Below are 25,893 nucleotides of genomic sequence, written 5' to 3'. Positions count from 1 at the left end.
TAGGGGAATGCAGATTAAACAATGCAGTTGTCCCCAAATTTAAGAAAGTAGTACATAGTTTCTGGGTGGCCAAGTATAACAAAAAAATATTATGCCTCACGAATCAATTGCATAAGAACAAAACTAGTTTTCCTTTTTATTTACTTACAAAGTTTTTGGGTGTCATGCAAAGTTTTATTATTCTGAAAGTTCTTCTGAATGGATGAAAACAGGAAAAGAGAATTCTGCAAATAGTTCCATGCTAAAAAATATAAAGCTTTTAAGGAAATGAGTGATTTTTAAAGGAAATATTAGTTACTAAACTTGACTGAGGAAGAAGAAATCTAAATTAAAAAAAAACCATGAGAAAAATTTTAAACATTTGTCAAAGAACCATCTTATTCCTAAAATACTAGGCTAAGAGGGCATTAGAGATCAGTTCTTTGACCTTCAAGGAATAGGAAATTCTTGCAATATTTAATGTGCTCCAGAGCATAGATAAAAATAGCAAGCTTTCCAGCTCATTTTGTTAAGTCAGCTTAACCACGTGTGTCAGTCAGCTTCCCAGCAGGCAACAGATGTCACACTCACGTTAGGCAATAACGGTATGGGAAGGGTGTGGAAATGTCAGCTGGGTAGTGCAGTCCTATTACCAACCCAAGGCTTGAAGGGGTAGGGGAAAGTTTCCTTCAGAACCTGGAAGGAAGGCCGGACAGCAGCTGCGATATTTGCTCCTGGGACTCAGACAGCTTCTGTTGACCTTGCAGAGAAGGGGCTGGAAGAAAAAATGCTCCAGTCTCATTCTCCTTCCACCCTGAAATTTTCTTCCTGAGTTTCTCATTGGTCAAAGCCAACCAGAAGCCATAGGTCAAGGGAGTCACTGATGTGGTTACCCAGCTAAAGAGCTCATTGCCCTATGCACTAGAAGCCAGTGCTATGACACTGGGGTTTTGAGACAAGAAAAGCTTTTTATTGTAGGTAGACCAACAAGGAGACAGCAGTCCAGCTCAAATCTGTCTTCCTATGCTGGCTTTATGGCAGTACTTGTATTAGCCAAGGTTTAATGGGTGGATTCTGGGATTAGCAGGTGATTGGTGGAAGGAAAGGGGAGGTCTCATATGTCCTCATGTACACACAGTTATCCCTTCATGCCTCCTCATGGGTCACATGTGCAAATTCAAGGGCCGTTAATATGAAACATGCAGTGGAAATTTAGGCTGTGAGGTCAGCAAGCTTGTTCTGCACAGACTCCAGTCAGCCATATTGGTTCCGGCCAATTTCAGCCAGTTCTGTTATCTCATAAGCAAGGGAGTTTCAGCATTTCAGCAAATTTTTTTTCTTCTTATCTGCTGTCTTGCAAACTCAAGAATTTCTGTTAGTTTTTTGTGTCTTTAACTCTTTGGGACACTAGTTTCAATGTGGTTCATGGCAGTCAGCCTCCTAGGGCAGAAAGGGGATCAAGAAAGGAAGGGGGCGGAGGTCTGCAGGAGTAAACCAGAGTCATATGGCACTCCATGAAACCACAATACCTGAATAAAACTGGAAAAGTATAGCACAAAGGACACACATGGAGAACAATCTAAGCTGTGAATATAGATGCAAAATTATTGAAACAAGATCTTAGCAAACAGAATTCAGAATTTTGTTATAATACTATTAGTAAGTAATGACTTTGTATTAAATGGGATGTGTTTCCAATTCCATTTAATTTTCTTTTTAAAACTAACTGTTATAGGTACATAGTAGTTATATATATTTATGGAGTACATATGATGTTTTGATACAGGCATGCAATAAGTAATGATCAAATCAAGGAAATTGGGGTTTCCATCACCTCAAGCCTTTATCTTGGGTTAGGATCATTCTAATTCCACTCTTTATTTTAAAATATACGATAAATTATCAATAACTACAGTGATCCTATTGTGCTACCAAATTCTAGATTTTATTCATTGTGTCTGTGTTTTGTACCCATTAACCATCCCCACTTTATCCCCTGCTCCCTGCTACCCTTCCCAACCTCTGCTAACAATCTCTGTTTGGTTTTTCTTAGGACCCTTGTTTTACCTTCTTCTCTCCCTGATGACATGCTTAATTGGTAAGTGTCAAAGAGGATGCCAGGCCTACTGGATCTCTTTTGGAACCGGCCTCTCCTCAGGGTGTAAGTTTCCTTTGCTTCTCCATGGAGTATTGCACCTGGGAAGGCCCATAGGCTTCAGGCTGGACCTGTAACCAGAGGAGAAAATGCTTGATTCCCAGGGCAAAGAATTAGCAAGTCCATGTGGTTGTACATCTAGGCTCTGTCATTCAATCCCACTTTTATCAATAATCAAGCTAATATTATCTCCATTTGACACTTATGCCTTTTTTTTTTTCATTTTGAATTTGGTAGGAGAAGAATGAACAGTGTTAATTTCTTGGCTTTAACCAATAGATACCAGTTCCACTTACCTCTAATCCCTCTTTCGCCAGTATAAAAGAAAAACAAATTACTCAATAATACTGTTAAAGCACAGCAAGGAAGGCTTTATTCAGGAACATTGCAATAGAAATAGGGACCACAACAGTGGAATTTTGCAGTGGTGGAGAGAAAGTGGGCTCAACTCCAAACACAGCATGGGCAAGTGGGATTTACAGCCAAGGAGTAGAGTCAGTGGGTAGAAAGTTACTAAGAGGAGGCCGGGCATGGTGGCTCACGCCTGTAATCCCAGCACTTTGGGAGGCTGAGGCGGGTGGATCACGAGGTCAGGAGATCAAGACCATCCTGGCTAACACGGTGAAACTCCGTCTCTACTAAAAATACAAAAAAATTGGCCGGGCATGGTGGCGGGCGCCTGTGGTCCCAGCTACTCGGGAGGCTGAGGCAGGAGAATGGCGTGGACCCGGGAGGCGGAGGTTGCAGTGAGCCGAGATCACGCCACTGCACTCCAGCCTGGGCGACAGAGCGAGACTCCGTCTCAAAAAAAAAAAAAAAAAAAAGAAAAAAAAGAAAAAAAAAGTTACTAAGAGGGGGAAGGGGGATTCTGGATAAACTGACCTAAGAGCATTTTTGCTCAACACAGACCAAGGTGACCCGATATCACCTGGGTGTTAGTGGAGGATGAGGAATCTGATCAGATATTGAGGGTGATCAGATATTGAGGATGAGGGCTTCTTGTTAAACTGACTTAGCAGAGTTCTTTGCCATGGCTGAATCTTACACGGAAGTACACAGATGGCCCTCGAAGAAGGCTCAGGAGCCTGACTAAAGTTTGGCCAAGCCAAAAATCTTTGTCACCAGCTACTGCCACTATCGTCACCCCTAAACAGCCACGTAGCCATTGGGAGGCTCTATAAATATTGCCTCTGGCTAGGGAAAAATCAGCAAGAACAAAGACTCGCTCCATTGATTTTTGAGCTCTGAAGCAGAGCTTTATAAATCTATAACCAAAATATTAAAAGGCATGGCTATTCTGCAAGAGATAAAAAAGCTTGAATATTTCAGAAACTTGGCTTTAAGTGGAGGAATCAGATATGAAGTTTATACCATCTACCAGAGCATAGGAAGAATTTGGGATGAAATTAGAATCTTTGATGAAGTAAGAAGGATATAAACTTTCTGTTGTAAGATAAATAAGTTTTGGAAATCTAACTAACAGCATGACAACAATAGCCAAGAATTTCAAGTATTACAGACTTCAAATTTACAGAGTTATCTTAAGTCTTTTTAACATACACACACACACACACACACACACACACACACAGACACACACATACACACACAGTAACTACGTCAGCCTACGGATATGTAAATTACCTTGATTGTGGTAGTCATTTTACAATGTATGTGTATTTCATCATGTGCCACACCATAAATATATACAATTTCTATTTGTCAATTATACCTCAATAATATTGGGAGGAAAAGATTCTTTCCCTTGCCCAGAACAAGGGAAGATATCAACTCTAGGTAAAAAAGGAAGAATGAGAGGCTACTTGAGGTTGGAGGTGAAGTTAGGAGAATGGAAATTCTTATAGAATCTTCAGAGAATCTGCAGGAGGGTCTGGAGCGGATGGAGTCATTTTCTGGCTTCCTAGGGTATGGCCTTGGAAAGTACAAGCCTCAAAGAGAAGGTGAAAGCCCCAAAACCAAACCAAAACAAAACAAAACTTGTGGATGTTCAGTTCTGTTACTGAACTGAACTGGGGTCCGCTCACCTGGCACAATAAAGCAGAACTTTCACACCAAGGTTCTCTGCAGCAGGAGGAAGACTCTGATTTGTGACTGGTTAAGGAAGTGAAGCTTTGTCTAAAAACTTGGGGTTAGCAGGAAGGAATGTTGAGGTCTAGCCTGGGGATGTGACTGGCTCCAGGCCTCTGAGGAAGGAATTTAGAAAAAAGAATGGTCATCAGAATTCAGTCCTCAGCTCTTTATCTCAGGTGGATGTACCAGGGGAACCTTTGGTAGGGGTCAGGGCTTCTGGAAAACAATTCATGGATATATGTTAAGATGTTATCTTTAGTTTCTATAGGGAATCAAACATACCATCACTCATGGCTCTCACTTACTTGGCTATTGTTTTAGGCCACTGTCACCTTCTTGCTTATCAAGTTGTCCATTTACTTCTTAGGGCTAGTTAGGTACCTGGAATTTCTTTTGAAGGAACTCAAGATTTTCCTTTATCATTATGCTTGGTGGGCCCTGTAGGCCCCTAAGAGGGTTCCCTACTCCATCTTGGAAACTCCAAGCCTCACAAAGAAGGTCTGAATTCAAAAACCAAGCAAAAACAAAACTTGTGGTTGTTCAGTGGCACTGGCTGTGTCTGGTGAGTAGTACGTGGGTGTGAGGGTGGCCTTTCAGACTCTTGGGCTCGTTGGAGGAAGCTGCCCAGAATTTTCAGCTCCATCCTCCCTCAATGGTAGAATGACAACAGTCTGGAAGAATGAATGTTCTGTGGAACACTGACTTGCTGCTGTGCTTGGTTCCTGGTTCTCATGGAAGGAGCTAGAATTTGTGCAAAGGGGCACACCTGACTATCTGTATGCCTCTGAATGTCAGTTGGGTAGGGTCTGATCAACAGTCTAGAGATATTCTCAGCTGCTTGCACTGTTTCCTTTGTGGGGCTTGGGTGGGTTGCATGGACATCTGCCAGAGGCTAGAGCATCTTGCTTTCCCTATAACCTGTCTATATTTCTCAGAGGCCTGTGCAGTCTCAGGGCGCTTCACAGCGCTGTGATGCAAGAAATATATGCCCTCGGCAGATCCTAAAGAGCCTGAAACAACGAGATGAAGACAGCAAAGGGGTGGAAAACAAGAATAAGGGCACACAGGTCAGGCGCAGTGGCTCACGCCTGTAATCCCAGCACTTTGGGAGGCCAAGGATCACGAGGTCAGGAGATCGAGACCATCCTGGCTAACATGGTGAAACCCTGTCTCTACTAAAAAAAAAAAGTACAAAAAAATTTAGCAGGGCGTGGTAGCGGGCGCCACGCTACTCGGGAGGCTGAGGCAGGAGAATGGCGTGAACCCGGAAGGCGGAGCATGCAGTGAGCCGAGATTGCACCACTGCACTCCAGCCTGGGTGACAGAGACACTCTGTCTCAAAAAAAAGAAAGAAAAAAAAAAAAGAATAAGGGCACACAAAATACTAAGGCTTTCAAATCACGTTCTCACAGTGGCACAGAATTGGAGTTATTTAGAGACGAGAAAAGTGGCATTACCAAGAGATTAAAAATGTACCAGGAAGAAAACCACTGTGAAGTGGCAGAAAGAGTATTTAAACCCAGGTTTTACGCTTCTAGGCTGGCCCTGTCCTCCCTCCATCTCTCGGGCTGCAGTCATGGCTCCAGTCATGATGAATGTGAATGAACTTTTAATGAGGTCTTAATCAAGTGCTTCATTACTTGGACTCTCGGGGAGCAGAGCAACGGCCCTCGGGAGACAAAAGCCAGCATTCAAGCCAAAAAGGGTTGGGAGAGCTTACAGGTTCTGCTCCCTTTCAAGGACATGGCTGTCCGCCTTTTCACCCCTTAACTCCCACTGCCCTGAAGACCTCGATGCAAACAAAGGGAAACCATCAGATCTACTTTGCATTAGCTCTGGACTGCCCTTGGCCTCAGTGCTAATGAAGTAACTTAACAAATTCCCTCTGAAAAGGTTGTTCCTATTTCTCCACATCCTCTCCAGCACCTGTTGTTTCCTGATTTTTTAATGATGGCCATTCTAACTGGTGTGAGATGGTATCTCACTGTGGTTTTGATTTGCATTTCTCTGATGGCCAGTGATGATGAGCATTTCTTCATGTGTTTTCTGGCTGCATAAATGTCTTCTTTTGAGAAGTGTCTGTTCATGTCCTCTGCCCACTTTTTGATGGGGTTGTTTGTTTTTTTCTTGAAAATTTGTTTGAGTTCGTTATAGATTCTGGATATTAGCCCTTTGTCAGATGAGTAGGTTGCAAAAATTTTCTCCCATTCTGTAGGTTGCCTGTTCATTCTGATGATAGTTTCTTTTGCTGTGCAGAAGCTCTTTAGTTTAATGAGATCCCATTTGTCGATTTTGGCTTTTGTTGCCATTGCTTTTGGTGTTTTAGACATGAAGTCCTTGCCCACGCCTATGTCCTGAATGGTATTGCCTAGGTTTTCTTGTAGGATTTTAATGGTTTTGGGTCTAACATATAAGTCTTTAATCCATCTTGAATTAATTTTTGTATAAGGTGTAAGGAAGGGATCCAGTTTCAGCTTTCTACATATGGCTAGCCAGTTTTCCCAGCACCATTTATTAAATAGGGAATCCTTTCCCCATTTCTTATTTTGTCAGGTTTGTCAAAGATCAGATAGTTGTAGCACACGTATGTTTATTGCGGCACTATTCACAATAGCAAAGAGTTGGAACCAACCCAAATGTCCAACAACGATAGACTGGATTAAGAAAATGTGGCACATATACACCATGGAATACTATGCAGCCATAAAAAATGATGAGTTCGTGTCCTTTGTAGGGACATGGATGAAACTGGAAAACATCATTCTCAGTAAACTATCGCAAGGACAAAAAACCAAACACCGCATGTTCTCACTCATAGGTGGGAATTGAACAATGAGAACTCATGGACACAGGAAGGGGAACATCACACTCCGGGGACTGTTGTGGGGTGGGGGGAGGGGGAAAGTTGCATTTCATTTGCATATGTTTAGTTGCTTGTCCCTACTTCCTAAGGCTGATATGACCCTCATAAAACCACAGGAAGCCACGTTTCCCTTCTCTTTCTTCCTTCCCTCTCCATCCCATCTCAGCTAGCTCGTCTTGCTTGCTTAGGCCAATCTAACAACAAAGTTTAGCCCCTGACAGATTTTCCACACAATTGAAAGGCAAAGATTCATATGCCTTCATTTAGAGCCAATCATTGAGCTTGAAAATTCCAGTTTGACCTAATTTTTTTTTACTCTATTTTCTCCCTCAAAGACCAAAATGTGAATATGCTCACAAATTGATAACGCAGCTGCTAGATTAAGAGGCGTTCTCAATCAGCTCTTGGTTTTCAGTCGGTTTACTCAAATAATGTGGACCTGTCATAAGCATTAAGTCTGTATACCGAGATCATACTCGAGGAAAATTATTATAGAAGTTAGGAGAACTATGCAGTCATTCTTATCAGATGCCTGTAACACAGGACTCTGAAAACAGCAAGCTCTAAAAATTCAAATATTGATTCTGAGTTCATAATGCTCAAACAGAATGAACCAGGCAATCTACTATTACACTCCTTGAGGATTTTGCTCGGAATAACATGCTAAAAACATGATGTCTATAAGAGAACGGCCATTGTAGGTAGCATGAGTGGAATTAAGAATATTCTACTTACCCAGAGGGTAGTGAGAAACAGTTTGTAGTTTTAAAAAAGGGCTCCGACGCATTCCCTTTCCTGTTTCATCTCTAGTCACATGAGACACACAGTTCAGCGTCAGCAAGGAAATGACAGAGAGAGATTAGAGCCTTATAAGCCCACTCTAGGTGTATAGATTACAGCCTTGCGAGCCCACTCTAGGTGTATAGATTACAGCCTTGCAACACCACTCTAGGTGTGTAGATTACAGCCTTACAAACCCACTCTAGGTGTATAGATTACAATCTTACAAGCCCACTCTAGGTGTATAGATTACAATCTTACAAGCCCATTCTAGGTGTATAGATTACAATCTTACAAGCCCACTCTAGGTGTATAGATTACAGCCTTACAAACCCACTCTAGGTGTATAGATTACAATCTTACAAACCCACTCTAGGTGTATAGATTACAATCTTACAAGCCCACTCTAGGTGTATAGATTACAATCTTACAAGCCCACTCTAGGTGTATAGATTACAATCTTACAAGCCCACTCTAGGTGTATAGATTACAGCCTTGCAAGTCCACTCTAGGTGTATTTGTCTCTTCTATATGTCCTCTCTTCTGCCTTCTTCCCCAGCTTGCTTGCCTTCTGCCTCAAACCCAGGAAGAGAGGAAGCAAAGGAAAAGCAGAGTGCAGCATATAGCTGCATGGGACTATATGTTAATAAACACTAAGTGGTTGTTTTTTTGGTTTATTTGTTTGGAGATAGGGTCTTACTCTGTCACCCAGGCTGGAGTGCAGTGGCACAATCTCGGCTTACTGCCACCTCTGCTTCCCAGACTCAAGTGATCCTCTCACCTCAGCCTCCAAAGTAACTGGGACTACAGGCTCGTGCCACCACACCTGGCTAATTTTTTTGTATTTTTGATAGAGACAGAGTTTTGCCATGTTTCCCAGGCTGGTCTCGAACTCCTGAACTCAAGCGATTGGCCCACCTCGGCTTCCCAAAGTGCTGGGATTATAGGCGTGAGCCACCACACCTGGCCACACTAAGTGTCCTGTTTCTGTCATGCCCTTCTGTCTCTTGGTTCTTCTCAGCCACAGGATTGTGAATAGGAGAGTTTCAGAGCAGTTCCAGAAATGGGAAGAAGTTAGACACTGAGTGAAGAAAAAGATCTGACAAAAATACATTGTTTAAATTATATAGTGTAGTGAAGGAAAATATCTTTCTTTCTACCATGCTAAGCTCATTAGCTCAGGCCCCTATAACAAAAGACAGTTTGCTAAGAGAAAAGCATACACATTATTTAATATAAATTTTATATCACTCAGGTGCCTTCAAAAGTAATTGAAAACTCAAAGAAACAGTTGAACCTGAGTGTTTTTTATAGTAGGTTTGATGAATTGTGGAAAGTTGTGGACAAAGGGGAGTGAGCTAAGTGTAATAAACTGGTAGGAACTTACCAAGACCTGTTTGTGCAGATTCTTCTCTCTGTTTTTGTGTGTTCAGAGAGAAGGACGCTCCTGTCCTCCAGGTATAGGGAGGGCACCTCTCACATGAGGGTCTTGTGACCTACTTCTGGGGAGAGTCAGAAAATCCTCTGGAGGTTTTATAACCTACTTCAGGGGAGAAAGGCTGCGTGAGGGTCACAGTGACCTTCCTACTTGTGCAGTTTTCTTGAGTTTCTTTATCAGAAAATATTCAAGATGTCAAGGTGCCATATTTTGCGGGTAGTGTGTCCTGAATTCCCCAAAATAAGAAGATGTAAAATGTATGTCAATAAACTTACCTTATTATTTGATTGAAAGTTAAGATTCATTGGTATGAACATGTGTTGCACTATGCAAATAACTGATGTAACTTTCAACCGGGGGACCAGAACACTGCTGCACTGGATCAGCTTGGCTCAAAACAGCCAAATGCATGCATCTCTTCCCAACTCCGAGTTCTGTGTCTGCATGTTGGTAATCGGAAATCAGCCATGATGTGGGGAGTATTTACACCAAGGAGATCGGTAAATGCTACAAATCAGGGCTTCCCCGCCTCCCGCAAAAGGGCTGAGTTGCTGGTTTTGACAGGCATTATTATCCTTGCTTCTGCCACCAAACCAATTGTACCAATCTCCCCATTTTTATTTCTTTTACTCCTTTTCTGTGTTCAAGGAGAAGCACAGTGATTTTTCATTTACTAAGTATCCACTCTGCAGAACTGTGCCGGATCCTACGGAGAATTCCAGAAGACATGGACAGTGCTGTCAACCACTGCCAGTTAATTAACTGTAGTCTGAGGCAGAATTAAATGAGTCTGATAGAGAACTGCCTGTCAAATATTGTGAAGGCTTGATCCCCAAGAAAGAGGTGGCATATGAGTTGTTCTTTGAAGAACAGAGTTGGATTTCAATTAGCAGACAAACTGGAGTATGATAGGGAGAGGGAGGAAGGGCATTTGAACAGGGGAACAGCAAGAACAAATGGGTGAGTTTATGAAATGAAAGTGCTGGAGTCTTCCTGGAAGGGTATAGAGTCATCTGTGGCTAAAATAAAGAGCTTGTAATTCATAAAGGGCAGTGGTGAGGGCAGATTTTTCAGAATTTTAGTAGTTTTCACTTTTTATGGTGATTAAATTACCACTTTCTCATCTATATAGCTATTTCTTTTTCTTTTTCTTTTTTCTTTTTTTTTTTTTGAGATGGAGTCTTGCTCTTGTCATCTAGGCTGGAGTGCAATGGCACAATCTTGGCTCACTGCAACCTCTGCCTCCTGGGTTCAAGGGATTCTCCTGCCTCAGCCTTCTGAGTAGCTGAGACTACAGGCAAATGCCATCACACTGGGCTAATTTTTTTTTTTTTTTTGGTATTTTTAGTAGAGACAGGGTTTCACCATGTTGGTTAGGCTGGTCTTGAACTCCTGACCTCAGGTGATCTACACACCTCGGACTCCCAATATATAGCTATTTCTTAAGTAACAAAGGGTTAATTTTGTGATGAATCTATGTGCCAGTTAGCAAGTTTTCCAGCACAGAACACTCCTACAACTTGGTTTAATTTTATGAAACTCATTAGCTCAACATAAGATACAAAAAAGCAAACAATTAAGCGTTTCATTGCTTATAAACAATGCTTGCAAAATATACAAAGAAGAATCTTTTGTATATTTTATATTTGATGGTATTAAAAAACCATATCCATAATGACTATTTCTCCCAGTAAGATTCTGGACCAAAGGGTATGTGCATTTTAAACACAGATTGAAACAGCTGCATTTCCCTCTGGAAGTTGTGCAGGTATACGTGTGAGAGTACTTCTTTTATCACAATCTAATTCACAAGGTGTATTAGCAAAATTTTAAAATGCCAATGTGAATGCTGAAAATTGTATGTAGTTGTATTTTCAACTCACTAATTAGGAATGAGTTAGATCATTTTAGATCATGAATGGCCACTGTATTTCTTCTTTTCTGTAAGCTGCTGTGTCCCATGCTCATTATTGCATTTGCTTGTTCACCTTGTTATATTGATTTGTATAAATGCTTTGCAAATGAAGGGAATTACCATCTGGCCCTCCTGTGTATTGCTCTTGTTTTTGTTCAGTTTGTTGTTTGCCTTTGATTTTGTTTATAATTTCATTTTTCTGATAATATGAATATTAAAGACTTTTCTGTGTTCACATTTATTCATCTTTTTCTTTATGGGTCTGAACTTTGTGATCTGCTAGAAATAACTTGAAGACTTTAAATCATTTCTTTCCTGATTTGTTATAGAAAACTGATGGCTTTATTACTTTAAAAACTATTTAAATGTCCTTTTAAAAAATTTATAATAGATATGCATTTTCACAGCAAATTTGTGGCAGGTTCATTCATTTTAATTTGCATGTATTTTAAAACTTAGCTATAGAAACAGAGATGGAGAAAACACATCCTTGTCCTCAAAGAGCTCTCATTCTTGTGAGGAGGCATATAGCTAATTATAACTACAAATATTGTATAATTATACATTTTCCAGTTACATATAACTACATTATATAATTCATTTATGAGAAAACTAGGGAGATTCCTCTACGTTAATACATTATACATTATACACACACACACGATAGAATCCATTCATCAAACACACACACACACACGATAGAATTCATTCATCATAAAAAATAAAATAAAAACTAAGGGAGCCCTTTCATGGGGGAGAAATGGATGATAATCTGTTTTAAAAGAAACATTCTGTGTAAGGAGTTTTTAAGTAGTTTAGGACCTGGGAAGAAGTCCAGGGGCTGGAGTCACTTCAGGAGCAGATGGGCTGCAGGCCTGTGGGGACTTGGGGGTAGGGGCTGAGCTGCCAATTAGGCGATTCCCTGGGGGTCTGGGCTGCACCTTTTCATGTTCAGGTGAATTTGAAAACCTCATTTCTTTTTCACAGAAGAAAACTGCTCATTGAGGTAGCAAGGATGCTGACAAGCGTGAGGCGAGCAACCTCATGGAAATGTAAAGAATCCCTGGAGAGTTATCATTAAGCGGAGACACAGCTAAGAGATTTTGAACCCAGAAGCACTAGCTGAAAGCTCCAGAGCTGTAGACAAATAGATAACCTTTTCCCCGGTCTGGAAAACTTCAGTATTTCTCAAAGCAGTGGCTACAACATGCAACAACCCCACAACCTGCATACCTGTAACGCCTTCATTCACTGTGTACGCACAACGTGTAACCGAGTAGGGGCTGAGGGATCTCACTAGGTGAATGTCCACGGCCCTATTTTAAAGAAGAAACTGGGCCGGGCACGGCGGCTCACACCTGTAATCCCAGCACTTTGGGAGGCCGAGGCGGGCGGATCACAAGGTCAGGAGATCGAGACCATCCTAGCTAACATGGTGAAACCCCGTCTCTACTAAAAATACAAAAAAAATTTAGCCGGGCATGGTGGCGGGCACCTGTAGTCGCAGCTACTCAAGAGGCTGAGGCAGGAGAATGGCATGAACCTGAGAGGTGGAGCTTGCAGTGAGCCGAGATCGCGCCGCTGCACTCCAGCCTGGGCAAGAGAGTGAGACTCCGTCTCGAAAAAAAAAAAGAAAGAGAGAGAGAAAGGAAAGAAGGGAAGAAGGGAAGAAAGAAAGAAGAAAGAAAGAAAGAAAGAAAGAAAGAAAGAAAGAAAGAAAGAAAGAAAGAAAGAAAGAGAAAAAAGAAAGAAAGAAAAGAAAAGAAAGAAGAAACTGAGAGTCAGAGAAATTAGATAACTTACCCAGCGTAAAATCTCAGTGAAACCAAGACAACAATTGGCAATTGATGCGCTTAATGATTCCCAGCATCTGGGTTTCTGGTATTTTGCTGTGGATGAGTATCTAGTTTAAATATGAAATCCACATACTTTAAGCTCTGTTCCCTCCCCTTGGTTCTGAGCTGATGTTCTTGGCTTCAGCCCTGTGGGCTTAGAACTGAACTCTTCTTTTCATGGAACATTACCTGTTGATGGTGGAGTTGGTTCTACTAATGGCTAAGATTTTAACATTTCTGTTTTGGAAAGCTCCCTCTCAGATACCCCTGTCTCCAGCTCTGCACTCTTCCGGTCCAATGGCTCCAGGCTACTCCTTCCCATCCCTACAACCTTCTCCTGGTCCAGTCCCCCAGGCCCAAGATTATCTGGAGGTAATCTCAAAAGGATCTAGTTCAGACCTCAGAATCTTGAATTCATTTATTTTTCTTTAAGTAATGAAAAGCCATGGCTTGATCTGAACAATTTCAGTGGGCTGCAAGCTTAAGAGAAGGTATGCTTTGGGCAAAAGGCCTTCTTACCCCTGCTCCTAAAATCATTCCTTGTCAGTGCTTACAGCCATTCTTAAAGCTCAACCTCATGTGCTCCTTGTATGTTATCTTTGGTTGAAGGGGCCTTGGGTGCAACAAGTGAGCGCTTGTTCCCTCAAATCCCAACGGAAAAGAGGTGTTGGTTGCTGCTAGGAGGTTGCCTGTTTGGGGGAACTATTTGGAACAGAAGATCAAGGCCATACCTAGCTGTCTTCAGGCCCAGTCCCAGGATGGGCAGTCCACTCTATCCCCCACTTCTGGCTCATCCCTCCTGTGCTGTCAAATCCCAGTGTCAAGGTATTTTGGAAACACTGCCCTTCTTACAAAGTCTCCTTCTTCTCGGTCTACTTACTCCTCTCCCCTCTTGCCCTCTAACTTCTTCTCATCTCTTCTACCTCCCAAATTTGCTTATCGATCTCTGTCCCTCCTGCTGTTCCTAAGGTCACCCAAAGCTTCCTGGCTCTCATCTGCACTCCCCAGGTTGGCCAACTGCCCAGTGCTCAGAGCCACAGAGCTTCCCCACTGCCTGGGGTAGGGAAGGTGAACACTAAGTGTGCCCTCAGTCCAAGGAGGGGTGGAGGGCACCCTGGCTGCCCACCTGGCCTTTCAGTACTCTACATGAGGCCACTCCCCTTCCATCTCATTCCTCATCGCTCCATCACAACCTGCCATTACCTATGCCCTGGGTATCTCTCCTTCCTGGACATAAGTTCTGTGAGGGTGGAAGCCATGCCCACCCGATTCACTATTGTATCGTCAGCATCTAGCAATGTGTCTGGCTCCTAATAGACATAATATATATTTGCTGGCTGAATGAACACAGTGAAGCCATGTGTGTGTGTGTATGTGCATGTATATGCATATATGTGTACATGTGTATATGTGCGTAGGTATGCATGTATGTGTGTGTATGGGTATGTGTGTGTATGGGTATGTATGTGTATGTACATGTATGTGTGTATGTGAGTATATGTATGTGTATGCATGCGTATATTTGTATAAGTGCATATGTATGTGTATATACATACATATATGCACTGTGTATGTGTATGTGTGTATATGTACATGTGTGTAGAGAGAGAAAAGTATTCCATACAATAGAGAGTAAGATGATGCTTACAGGGAAAGAGTTCAAATTGCAATACTGATCACTTGAGAATGAAGAGAGACAATCTGTAACTATTTGGTTGGGCTATGAAAAGGTAACACTTATTGGTAGTGTAATTAGTGTTCTACTGTACAGTCATTTAACAACTCATCCCCCTATTTATAGGCAGGCCCCACCTCCCACAATAGGGATACCCGTGGAGTACTTTTCCAACTTCTCTTGCAGCTAAGACACAGCATGTGACCAATCCTGGCCAATGGGAACCCAGGACGAGTCTGCTGGAGACTTTTGGGAAAGGTATTGTCTTCTAATAAGAGAGACACAGAGGTGCAAATGTCCCTCTTTTCAGCAGGGCCTTGCTGTGTCTACAAGTGACCATGAGGGTCAAGCTAATACACTGAGTATGGGAGCTGGGGTAGAAAAAAAAAGAGCTTGGGTCCTTAATGACAATGTTGAGCTAACTTTGAAAACATATTGCTTCTGGACCTCTTGTTGTTTGAAATAACAAATGGTCTTACTTTTTCAGCCACTCTTGATTCTTCTGGAAGAAGCCATCCTCGCTTATGAGTTCTTGTATCCATTCACATGAACCACAGGCCATTCCTAATGATCACTGTGTATACCAGTAAATGTAGATGAACTGGTATGATTTGGGAGACTTTTAAATCTATTCATAGATGCTCTGCCTATGACATATACTCATATATCGTAATAATTAGTTCACAACTTGAAAGGGGGTGACATTCATGTAAGGTATGTTTTCATCTTCTATATTTCTACAATATCTATAAATTAAATTTCCTGAAATTCTAGATGGTACCAGAGCCACTATAAACAATCGCATAGGCCTGTGTATATCACTGTGTTACCTCTGAGACTATGAACCAATATGGGTTTTTTTAAAAAAAACATCTTTTTGATCTGTTGTTAATCCAACTGAGAATCGGGATTCTGGTTGTGTGATAAAAATCTGGCTCTGGGAAATGGTGAAATGTGTATGAAGGTCATGGGGTCTGGGAAGATTCCACATGTGGAGCTCAGAGACAGGTGTAGGGATGTAGAGATTCCAAAGTAGTTTCTAAAGGGCATGATTTATAATGAGCAGGTTCTTAGGATGGTTCTCAATGGCCTTTTATGATTCTCATGAAATAAAAGTCATGAATTTTAGAGGCATTTCCCTCTTCCACTTCCTCTGCAACCTCCTTATATCTCAGCAACAATAATGCTCAAGTCAGGCCGATACAGCTCCATTCATGGACATAGAAAAAAAACGTGGGTCAAAATCCACTTGCATAAATACCTTCAAGCCAGTTGCAGCCTGCTGCTTGTTGGGGATTGTTTCATGCCATGTGTGCAGTACCAGGCCTTCGCCACAGGTGGTGGAAATGGCCACAAAATGTGAGCTACTGGCTTGGCCTGGCCAGGACTGAGTGGAAACAGATCTTTAGGAAATGTAATCTTTTTGCTTTGCACAGCTCACAATCAATCCGATGTCTTATAAATGTGCAATTTTCTATATTCTTGAGCAAGCCTAGTTCTGCTTATTAACATAGAAAAGAGACAGACTATGAAGTGGCCTTAAGAGATGAGAGATTAAGCCTCAAAATGAAAGGCAGGGTGTAGAAACAGGAGACAGGCCAGAAGTCCAGGAGCCTGGGTTCTACTTGTCCCTCTGGTGTCATTATCTAAGTCACTTTATAGCTCTGGGCTTCGTGGTTTTCTCAGAAGAGGTGAGGAGAAGGGGTGTGATATTGATCGGCTATCAAATTCCCCTCCTATCTGAAGTCCTCTGATTTATGGTAAGGTTATTTACACAGCCTTAATGTAGATTTATGGTAAGGTTATTTACACAGCCTTAATGTAAGGCAAGGATCTGAACTAATATCGTGGTGGTAGGAAAGGAAAAGAAAATTGTAAAAAGTTATTTCTTCATGATACTTGAGAATAAATAAGTGTCAAAAGTCAAAAAGTCAAATCAAACCATACCTCCAGGACTCAAGGCCCTTGGGGAGGACAAAGCTTGCAGGAGGCTTACTCTTTTGTGGAATTTACTGGTTTACTCCTGAGAAAATCAGTCAGAGTTAATTTCTCAATTGTGGCATCTAACCAGAGCACATGCTCATTTAATTGTCCTGTAGTAGGGAGAAGCAAGGAAAAACAAAAAAACAAAAAAACACAGATCATATTTGGTGAGTGAATTTTTTTTTTTTTTTTTTTTTGAGATGGAGTCTCGTTCTGTGGCCCAGGCTGGAGTGCAATGGTGCAATCTCAGCTCACTGCAACCTCTGCCTCCCGGATTCAAGCCATTCTCCTGCCTCAGCCTCCTGAGTAGCTGGGATTACAGGTGCTGCCACCATGCCAGGCTAATTATTTGTATTTTTAGTAGAGATGGGGTTTCACTATGTTGGCCAGGCTTGTCTGGAACTCCTGACCTCGTGATCCGCCCACCTCGGCCTCCCAAAGTGCTGGGATTACAGGCGTGAGCCACTGCACCCGGCCTGAGTGAACGTTGTTGAGTCACAGAACATTGGGGAGAGCTTTTGGCATTATTCATTTCAAAAACACTGTATGGAGATGGAGAGGTGAGCAGGAGCTGCATTTCATTCATGCCTTCATTCATTCACTTAGTTTTTGAGACGTAGTTTCGTTCTTGTTGCCCAGGCTGGAGTGCAATGGCGCGATCTCGGCTCACTGCAACCTCCACCTCCCGTGTTCAAACAATTCTCCTGTCTCAGCCTCCTGAGTAGTTGGGGTTACATGCACCCATCACTATGCCTGGCTAATTTTTGGTATTTTTAGTAATAAACTCAGTAATACTGGTTTTCATTTGCAAAATCCACTTAAAAGTTAGCTGAAGAGGCCAAGAAACATTCTTTAAAATACTATATAAATTTTCATCAGACATGTATAATATAGAATATTTCCCTTTAGTAAAAATGTTCACATCATATACTTAATGGGAAACAAAATATCATGTGAATAGCCCAGAAATAAAATTGCCTTATCTTTCAGACTGCGTATTTTCTGCTAAAATCTGTGCATATTCTTTTGCTGCTTCCAAAACTGGATCTTGATTCAGATTTTCCTTGTGTGTAAATCCTAGAGGAGAAGCTATATAGGATCCAGGTTCATATTTAGTAGCAGCTGAAAACAAAAGGCAAGAATTATATTATTATTATTACTATTATTATTGTTATTATTTTAAGATAGGGTCTCACTCTTTCACCTATGCTGGAGTGCCGTGGTGTGATCACAGGTCACCATGGTCTTGTCCTCCCAGGCTTAAGCAATTCTCCTGCCTCAGCCCCAAGTACTTGGAACTGCAGGCATAAGCCACTGTGCCTGGCAAGTTTTTGTATTTTTTATAGGGGCAGGGTTTTGTCATGTTGGCACAGGCTGCTCTCAAACTCCTGGGCTCCAGTGATCTGCCTGCCTCAGGCTCCCAAAGTGCTGGGACTACAAACGTGAGCCAACATGCCTGGCCAAAGAATTATATTCTATATATTTCATAGTTAACTAAGTGCAAGTCAGTAAAAAAGAGTTGAGAGCTTTTTCAGTGTTAACAAGAATGAACAGTATGTATGACTACAATGCTAACTTATTATTAGATAAGAATCTGCCCAGAGTTGCACACTGAATTAATGATCATTGTGGTTGTGTATCACAGCTTCTGGTTTTCTCATTCTTCATTTATTTATTCAACAACCACGTGCTAAGGTACTAGACTATGCCCTGGAGTTACAAGATGAAGATGATACAGTCCACCCCTCAGCAACCATATGCTATAACCTGAAAAAGCAGACAACTAGGCAATTTCCATACCAAGTCATAGATACCCTGACAGGTATACAACAGGGCACTATTGGAACTCAAGAGGGACACCTATCCCAGTTTTGTCTCGATATTGTAGGCTTTTTGTTGGAGGCATGGTTAGTGGATACCTGAAGGACGAGAAAAAAAGGTTGGCAGATAGAGCAAAGAAGCAAGTGCAAAGAGCTGGAGGAGAAGGAAGAGCACTGGGGAATTCTGTGCAGTCCAGTTTGGCTGGATCCTAGAGCAAAGGGGCAGAGTACAGTAAGTGGTGAGAGATAAGCCTGAGTAACTTGACAAGAACCAAATGAACGTGGGTGTTTATATTCCATGTTAAGGAATTTGGAACTTTTCCTGAGGGCAAAAGTAAACCAATGACACTGTAAATGACTGGAGATTTAAAGTGTTACCTCTCAAGCGACTGCTTATAAACTGTAACTGCTTGAATAGGTTACTAGATGAGACTGGGATGTTTTGGCCTTAAAAATCACTACCATAACTCTGAGAAGTTGATGATGCCTCTGTTTTCTGAGAACAGTTTCTGTGTGCTGGCTGACAATTCCATAGGGATGGCAGAAGTGAAGAGTAGAGCCAGACTTCTTGAGTTATTTTTTTTAAGCTATGGAACGTGATGAATTCATGAGGCATAAGTATGCTCTTCATTATACATGTTCAAGTTTTCACATCTTTCATTAGATGTATACAAGAAAGAATATTTAATGTAGTATCTACTAGCCCAAGAACGGAAAGGGATGTCGTTCGCAGTTTATTTCAGATATATATTACTTAATCTAAATTTAATTCATAAATTTTGGTAACATACCTGCTACTTCTGTAGTTAGATCATTTTCCAACTTCTGCTGCATCTGAAATAAGTCAAATATTATTTACAATGTTTAAGAAGAGACATTATCATGGTAAGGAGCATCAATTACAAAATGTGGCCTTTAAATAATACTTTTACAAACTAGACCTAACTTGAAGATTGCTTAAATTAAAAAAAACATATAAATTCTTACCTATTTTAAGCTTAGATAATGGAGAACATATATGTGTTATGCTGTTTAGATTAATCTCACAAAAGTACAATTAATATTGGTGTGTTGGATCTATGTCATTTCAAAAGTGTGATGTTTTCCCTTATAGTACAGAGGTTAAACAATTCAAGTCATATTTTGCAATGAATGCATTACTTTCCCATTCTTATCAAAACTCTGCCCTTTATCAAGGTCTAATCAGTTTTTCACTTTAATGAATAGTTCCTTAAAATGAACTCTCCATTCTCCACTTTTAGAAAATAATAATTTCAAAGTATGTTCTTTGCTATTAATTCAGCACAGAATCTTTAATACATACTTGAAGAACGCAGTATTGTTGCAATGCCATGTGAAAGTTCCACTGGCAAAAGATTAAAAATATTATGCTATTATGATTAACACTTCTTTATTCATACGGACACAAAGATTTCAGAAAATTTACATGAAAACAAGGATAAATATAGGTTAGAGCCAGTGTTTTCAATCTTAGTTTCTTTGATTCATGAGTGTCCAGAATTAAAAACTAAGAAAACAATATAGAGTTATTTAACTGCAACTTTGATTTCTTTTCAGAAATTAGTACCCATTTTTTAAGCATCTGACAAGTTATAGTTATCTACTTAATTACGAAAGGTGTGGGAATATTTCAAACTTATTGCCAGTGTCCCTATCTAGAGTGCTCTTATTTAAATTTTTTTTAGAATAAGTATTCTCTCACTAAATGCCTAGAACAGGGTCTGAGATAGTTTGTGGTGATAAGGATAATGATATCTAATGCCTTTACAAATTTTAGGTGTCAAGTCAATTTTTTTGTTTTACTAACAGGTTTACCAATATTTTGAGACTCCTTTCCAGAACATTTCTGTGACAAAAACATTATAGATAGGCTTTATAGAGTAAGTAACACGACAACAGCATTACCATCCAGGCCTTATAAAAGTAATAATTCAAGAAATGATCCTTTTCAAGCTATGTCCCACAGAAATCTAAGGTTCCACAGAGGACGCTGAAGGATTAAGGGATAAGAAAGTCACAGCTTCAGAGCACTGATCCTTCCTTTCGTCAGGCAGCACTACTTCTGTTTTCTATAATGTGGTTTTATGCAATTTTAAAAAGTTCTATTCTTAAAAAAAAAAAAGAGTTTTACTTAACGTATGAATGTCACTGATTTAGTTAAAGTCCTTAATTTTACATAACAAACAAAACAGGCTCAGAGAGACTGCAGCTTGCCCGAGGTCACAAAACCAATTAGTTACAAGGTAGGAGTGGGCTTCAGATCTTTCACTGAGCCTGGAGTTATTCTATGCCAGCAGCTTCCTTCATATTCAGAAAAGAAATAACAGATTTTTAAAAATAACTCAGGCTGGGCGCGGTGGCTCATGCCTGTAATCCCAGCACTTTGGGAGGCCAAGGTGGGCGGATCACAAGGTCAGGAGATCAAGACCATCCTTACTAACACAATGAAACTCCGTCTCTACTAAAAATACAAAAAATTAGCAGGGCATGGTGGCGGGCGCCTGTAGTCCCAGCTACTCAGGAGGCTGAGGCAGGAGAATGGCGTGAACCCAGGAGGCAGAGCTTGCAGTGAGCCGAGATCGTGCCACTGCACTCCAGCCTGGACGACAGAGTGAGACTCCGCATCAAAAAAAAATAATAATAATAATAAATAAATAAATAACTCAGAGAAGCCGGGTGTGGTGGCTCACGCCTGTAATCTCAGCACTTTGGGAGGCCGAAGTGGGTGGATCACAAGGTTAGGAGTTCAAGACTAGCCTGGACAATATGGTGAAACCCCGTCTCTACTAAAAATATAAAAATTAGCCAGGCGTGGTGGTGTGCACCTGTAGTCCCAGCTACTCAGGAGGCTGAGGCAGGAGAATCACTTGAACCCGGCAGGTGGAGGTTGCAGTGAGCAGAGATCGCGCCACTGCGCTCCAGCCTGAGAGACAGAGTGAGACTCTGTCTCAAAAACAACACCAACAACAAAAAAGAGAAAATGCATCTATAAACTGTCATGATGCTCTATAATGTTTAAGCATGAGACAAAAAATAGTAGCTCTCCAAATTGTAAGTTATGAATCAAATTTAAAGAACAATTAATATCGTAACTTCTGGCTAGTACCAGTCAAGACACTCAATTTATAAAGAACACATTTTTCAAACTGCAGAACAGAAAACTTGAAGCAGAAAATCTTTAGTTGAACCAAGCAAGCAGAAATTAAGAAAACTGTTCCTTAAAAGAACTATTCAGTCTCCTCCAAATAAGACGTGGTTTAGGAAAATCAATCAACAAGTCAATTATCCATGTTGTGAGTTATTTATAGAAAAACTGAAAACACAAAACAGATTTCTCTTTACCATCTAGCATACGTCTGTCCAACTTCTCATCATTAATTAGTACATACAAAGACATGGGATTAATTTCAATTATCACTGAAATCCAGCCATAAATGATAGGAGAACCTTCATTTTCCTGGCCTCAGTTTCAAGTGATGACTTAGACCCTCTCTACCTATAGCTTCCTCTTGAGAGGATGTCAGATCTACCTAATGGGTGAATTTGGGAAAAGCACACAGTGTGCTTGCTTGGCTCAGGGTCTCTTTCAAAACATGTGTCTGCCCACAGTGACATGAGTTCAGGTCTGCTGTCATCTCTGCAGTAAGCAGCATGCACCTGCAATGGGTGTCAAGCATTTGTTTTCTCCACTTAAAACTCTGTGGGTTAGTGCCTAATCTGGGATAAAATACTGGGGCTGCACATCTGACCCACATCCTCCCACTAGTTATCATGAGTCTGTAATAGAGCTAGTGTGTCGATGTCCATCTATCTGACTCCTGTGTTCTGAACTCAGAAGGGAATGAGGAGCACCATTTGCTGCTTATCCACCACAGCCTGAACAAGAAAGATGACTGTATAACACTTATAGAAATAGTTTCTTCTTCCTTGACTTTTCTAATCTTACCATACATTCTTCACAACTACCTCCACTTTAAAGAGGGGAGGAGTTAGAAAATTTTTCTAAAGAAATGTAGTGAAATCAGTACCAATGGCAAAGTCCAATAAATACAAAGTTCACTCCTCAGCAATAACTTATTGACAGGCTACTGCTAAATTATACTTGAGATTACAGGCTGGAAAATAAGGAGCCAATAAAACTATAAAAAGTACTTCTGATGTACAGGACAAAGGATCCCAGGGTTAATCTAGAATGTGAAAACTGTAAGTAAAAATTAGTAAAACATAGGCATAGCAATCTATTATCACTACAATGGTGTTAAGTGGCAAGGCTATGTGGCAGGCCAGGTCTCACTAACGCAGGCCTCCATAACAACTGCTTTGGCACTGACTGAGTAGTTAAGTTATATTTAATAAAACAGTTATATTTAATAAAAGCTGAAAGAGCCAGTGGCCTTATACAGGCTGGACTGTAACAAAAACCCACCAAGAGTCTTGCCTAGGCCTTTCCTGGGCCTTAAAGTATGACAAAATAATGAAGGAATTCTTAATAGGACCTGTTTGGTATTAAACAAGTTTTCTTGGGGATCTGAAGAAACTCCCCAGGCCTCCACAAATAAGTTTATTGGGGGTCTAATGGAACTCCCAAACCTCCATGATTTAGGAGACAAGATAAGGGTAATCGCCCCAGCACCTGGACCCATTTAGATTAAATAAATTTACTGAAGCTCCAGAGGAAGGTCTTCAGGACTTAGACCTTAGTTACAGATTAAAAGAAGTTAATCACTTATGTCTATAGATGAAGCACACTTACATGTAGATATACAGCTTAGAAGGTATATAAGCTCTGGAAAACTTTGTAATTTTGAATTGGTGTGGTAATAATTTCCAGGACCTCCCTGTAACCCTGTAACCGGTTGCAGAAAATAAAACCTCTCTTCCTCCCCAATTCATCTGCATCTCATTACTGGACCATGATAAATAGCAGCCCGACTCTCAGTTTGGTCTGGGAACAGTCAGACTCTAGACTTTATATAATGGGGTGACTGATGCAATAAATGCTAAATGTCATGAATGTAGAGAAAACTTGTTTCAACAACCAGTTATAATATATTATTTCTCTGGTGTGTGATTTCATACAAAATTATAACCATTTTTCTTGAGGTTAGAGAAAATGCTGAGTATGATAGCACTTCACAGTAGGAATAGTCCAAAGTGTTAAAATCTTGCAAATAAAGGAGATGTATAAACAGATCCAATATTAGTGCTATTTTTAACATTTTGCTTTTGAAAATCATAGCTAAAAATTTCTAAATATCCTGTTGTGTAATGCCCCACCCAGAAACCCGCCCCACCCAGAAACCCACCCCACCCCCCACCTTTTTTTATAAATCTGTTTAGACGGTATGTTAACCACCTCCTCCTTGTATTAGCTGATGTTTTCCTATAGGAAATACTAAAGTTCCTAGCAACTCTAGAAGACACCTTCTTTCCGTAACTCTAAAAATTCTGTAGACAACAGCTATATAAGAACTCTTCCAAGGTGTGATTATGGAGACATGCCTTTGTATCTTTTTTTTTTTTTTTTTTTTTTTTGAGATGGAGTCTTGCTCTGTCACCTGGGCTGCAGTGCAGTGGCACAATCTCGGCTCACTGCAACTTCTGCCTCCTGGGTTCAAACGATTCTCCTGCCTCGGCCTCCCGAGTAGCTAGGATTATAGGCGCCCGCCACCACGCCAGGCTAATTTTTGTATTTTTAGCAGAGACAGGGTTTCACCATGTTGTCCAGGCTGGTCTCGAATTCCTGACCTCAAGTGACCCACTCGCCTCGGCCTCCCAAAGTGCTGGGATTACAGGTGTGAGCCACCGCACTCGGCACTCATATCTTGATATAATCATGCTTTTTAATCTCTTTTAGTAAATCTAACATGATTGGGCAAAAAATGCCCCACAAGGAAATTAGGTATGCTTTGGAACTACTACATTAACATTAACTTTAAAACAAACAAATTTTCTACTTACCTAGAAATACTAAAAAATGAACACCCCCTTCCCCACAAAACAGAAATTTTAAAAGTTCCTCAAAAATCTTCCCTTGCATCACATCTGCTTTTATTTATTTTATTTATTTTTTTTCCCCCACCCATGAGATGGAGTTTTGCTCTGTCACCCAGGTTGGAGTGCAGCAGCGCAATCTCAGCTCACTGCAACCTTTGCCTCCCAAGTTCAAGAGATTCTCCTACCTCAGCCTCCCAAGTAACTGGGACTGCAGGTGCACACCACCATGCCCAGCTAATTTTTGTATTTTTATTAGAGACGGGGTTTCACCATGTTGGAGGTTGGTCTCGAACTCCTGACCTCAGGTGATCCACCCACCTCGGTCTCCCAAAGTGCTGGGATTATAGGTTTGAGCCACAGTGCCCGGTCTACATCTGCTTTTTATACTCTCTCAGCACCATCTTGTAAAATGATACATTACCTTGTTTTTCTGGCAAGTATTGTGAAAGGAAAATATTTTGGGCCTCCAAAATCACTAAGCTAAAAGGAAAACTCAGGCTGGAAACTGCTTAGGGCAAACCTGCCTCCCATTCTATTCAAAGTTACCTCTCTGCTCACTAAGATAAATGCAGATCTGACTGTCTCCTTTGGAAAGGCTAATCAGAAACTCAAAAGAGTGCAACTGTTTGTCTCTCACCTATCTGTGACCTGGAAGGCCCCTCCCCGCTTCCAGTCTTCCTCCCTTTGCTTCAAGTTGTCCTGCCTTTCCAGAGCGAACCAATGTACTTCTTAAATATATTGATGGATGTCTCATGTCTCCCTAAAATGTATAAAACCAAGCTGTGCCCCAACCACCTTGGACACATGTCATCAGGACTTCCCGAGGCTGTGTCACGGGTGCGTGTCCTCAACCTTGGCAAAATAAACTTTCTAAATTAATTGAGACTTGTCTCAAATTTGGGGGGGTTCATAGTACTAATGAGAACATTATATCTGCATCTTGCTTAACCATTTACAGACGTATTTAACATTCATTTCCCATTAGTACCCAGTGGTACAATTTCGTGACTGAGGCATTTGGACGCTGATCATCTCATTTTTTTCAGAAAAATAAAACCTAAGCGAACAATATGATTAAAAATATCAGCTAGCTGGGCTCTTGTAATCTATGTATTAAAACAATCATTTAATGCATTCCCTTTTAAGCTATTTGGCCACAATGCTATCTAAGAAACCTTGGATTTGCTCTTCTATGATTTGTTAGGACATGAAATAGCCAGGTAAACACAACAAGGTTGAGGCTCATTCCATGTGGGCTTGTGCTACTTTTCTGTGCGCTAAGGAGATCATAAAAACATCGAAACTATAAGCCAATGTGCATCCATTGAAAATTTCAAAAAC

General features: G+C 40.9%; 1 protein-coding gene across 1 annotated transcript in view; it reads right to left on the bottom strand.

Annotated features, from left to right (window-relative positions):
• Positions 1-18,362: 18,362 nt before the first annotated feature.
• The window catches only part of CCDC144A (coiled-coil domain containing 144A), a 76,724-nt gene continuing 69,193 nt past the window's right edge, over positions 18,363-25,893 (bottom strand). Inside the window, exons 16-17 of the mRNA XM_030799886.1 lie at positions 19,326-19,368; positions 18,363-18,743 (exon numbers count right to left, since the gene is read on the bottom strand). Of these exons, the coding sequence (XP_030655746.1) occupies positions 18,562-18,743; positions 19,326-19,368 (225 nt within the window). The 3' untranslated portion in view covers positions 18,363-18,561. The remainder of the gene's footprint in view (positions 18,744-19,325; positions 19,369-25,893) is intronic.

This window comes from Nomascus leucogenys, chromosome 19 (assembly GCF_006542625.1).
Source record: "Nomascus leucogenys isolate Asia chromosome 19, Asia_NLE_v1, whole genome shotgun sequence".
NCBI lineage: Eukaryota > Metazoa > Chordata > Mammalia > Primates > Hylobatidae > Nomascus > Nomascus leucogenys.
The sequence above is the reverse complement of the archived record's forward strand: the minus strand, read 5'-3'. Positions and strand labels throughout refer to the sequence as shown.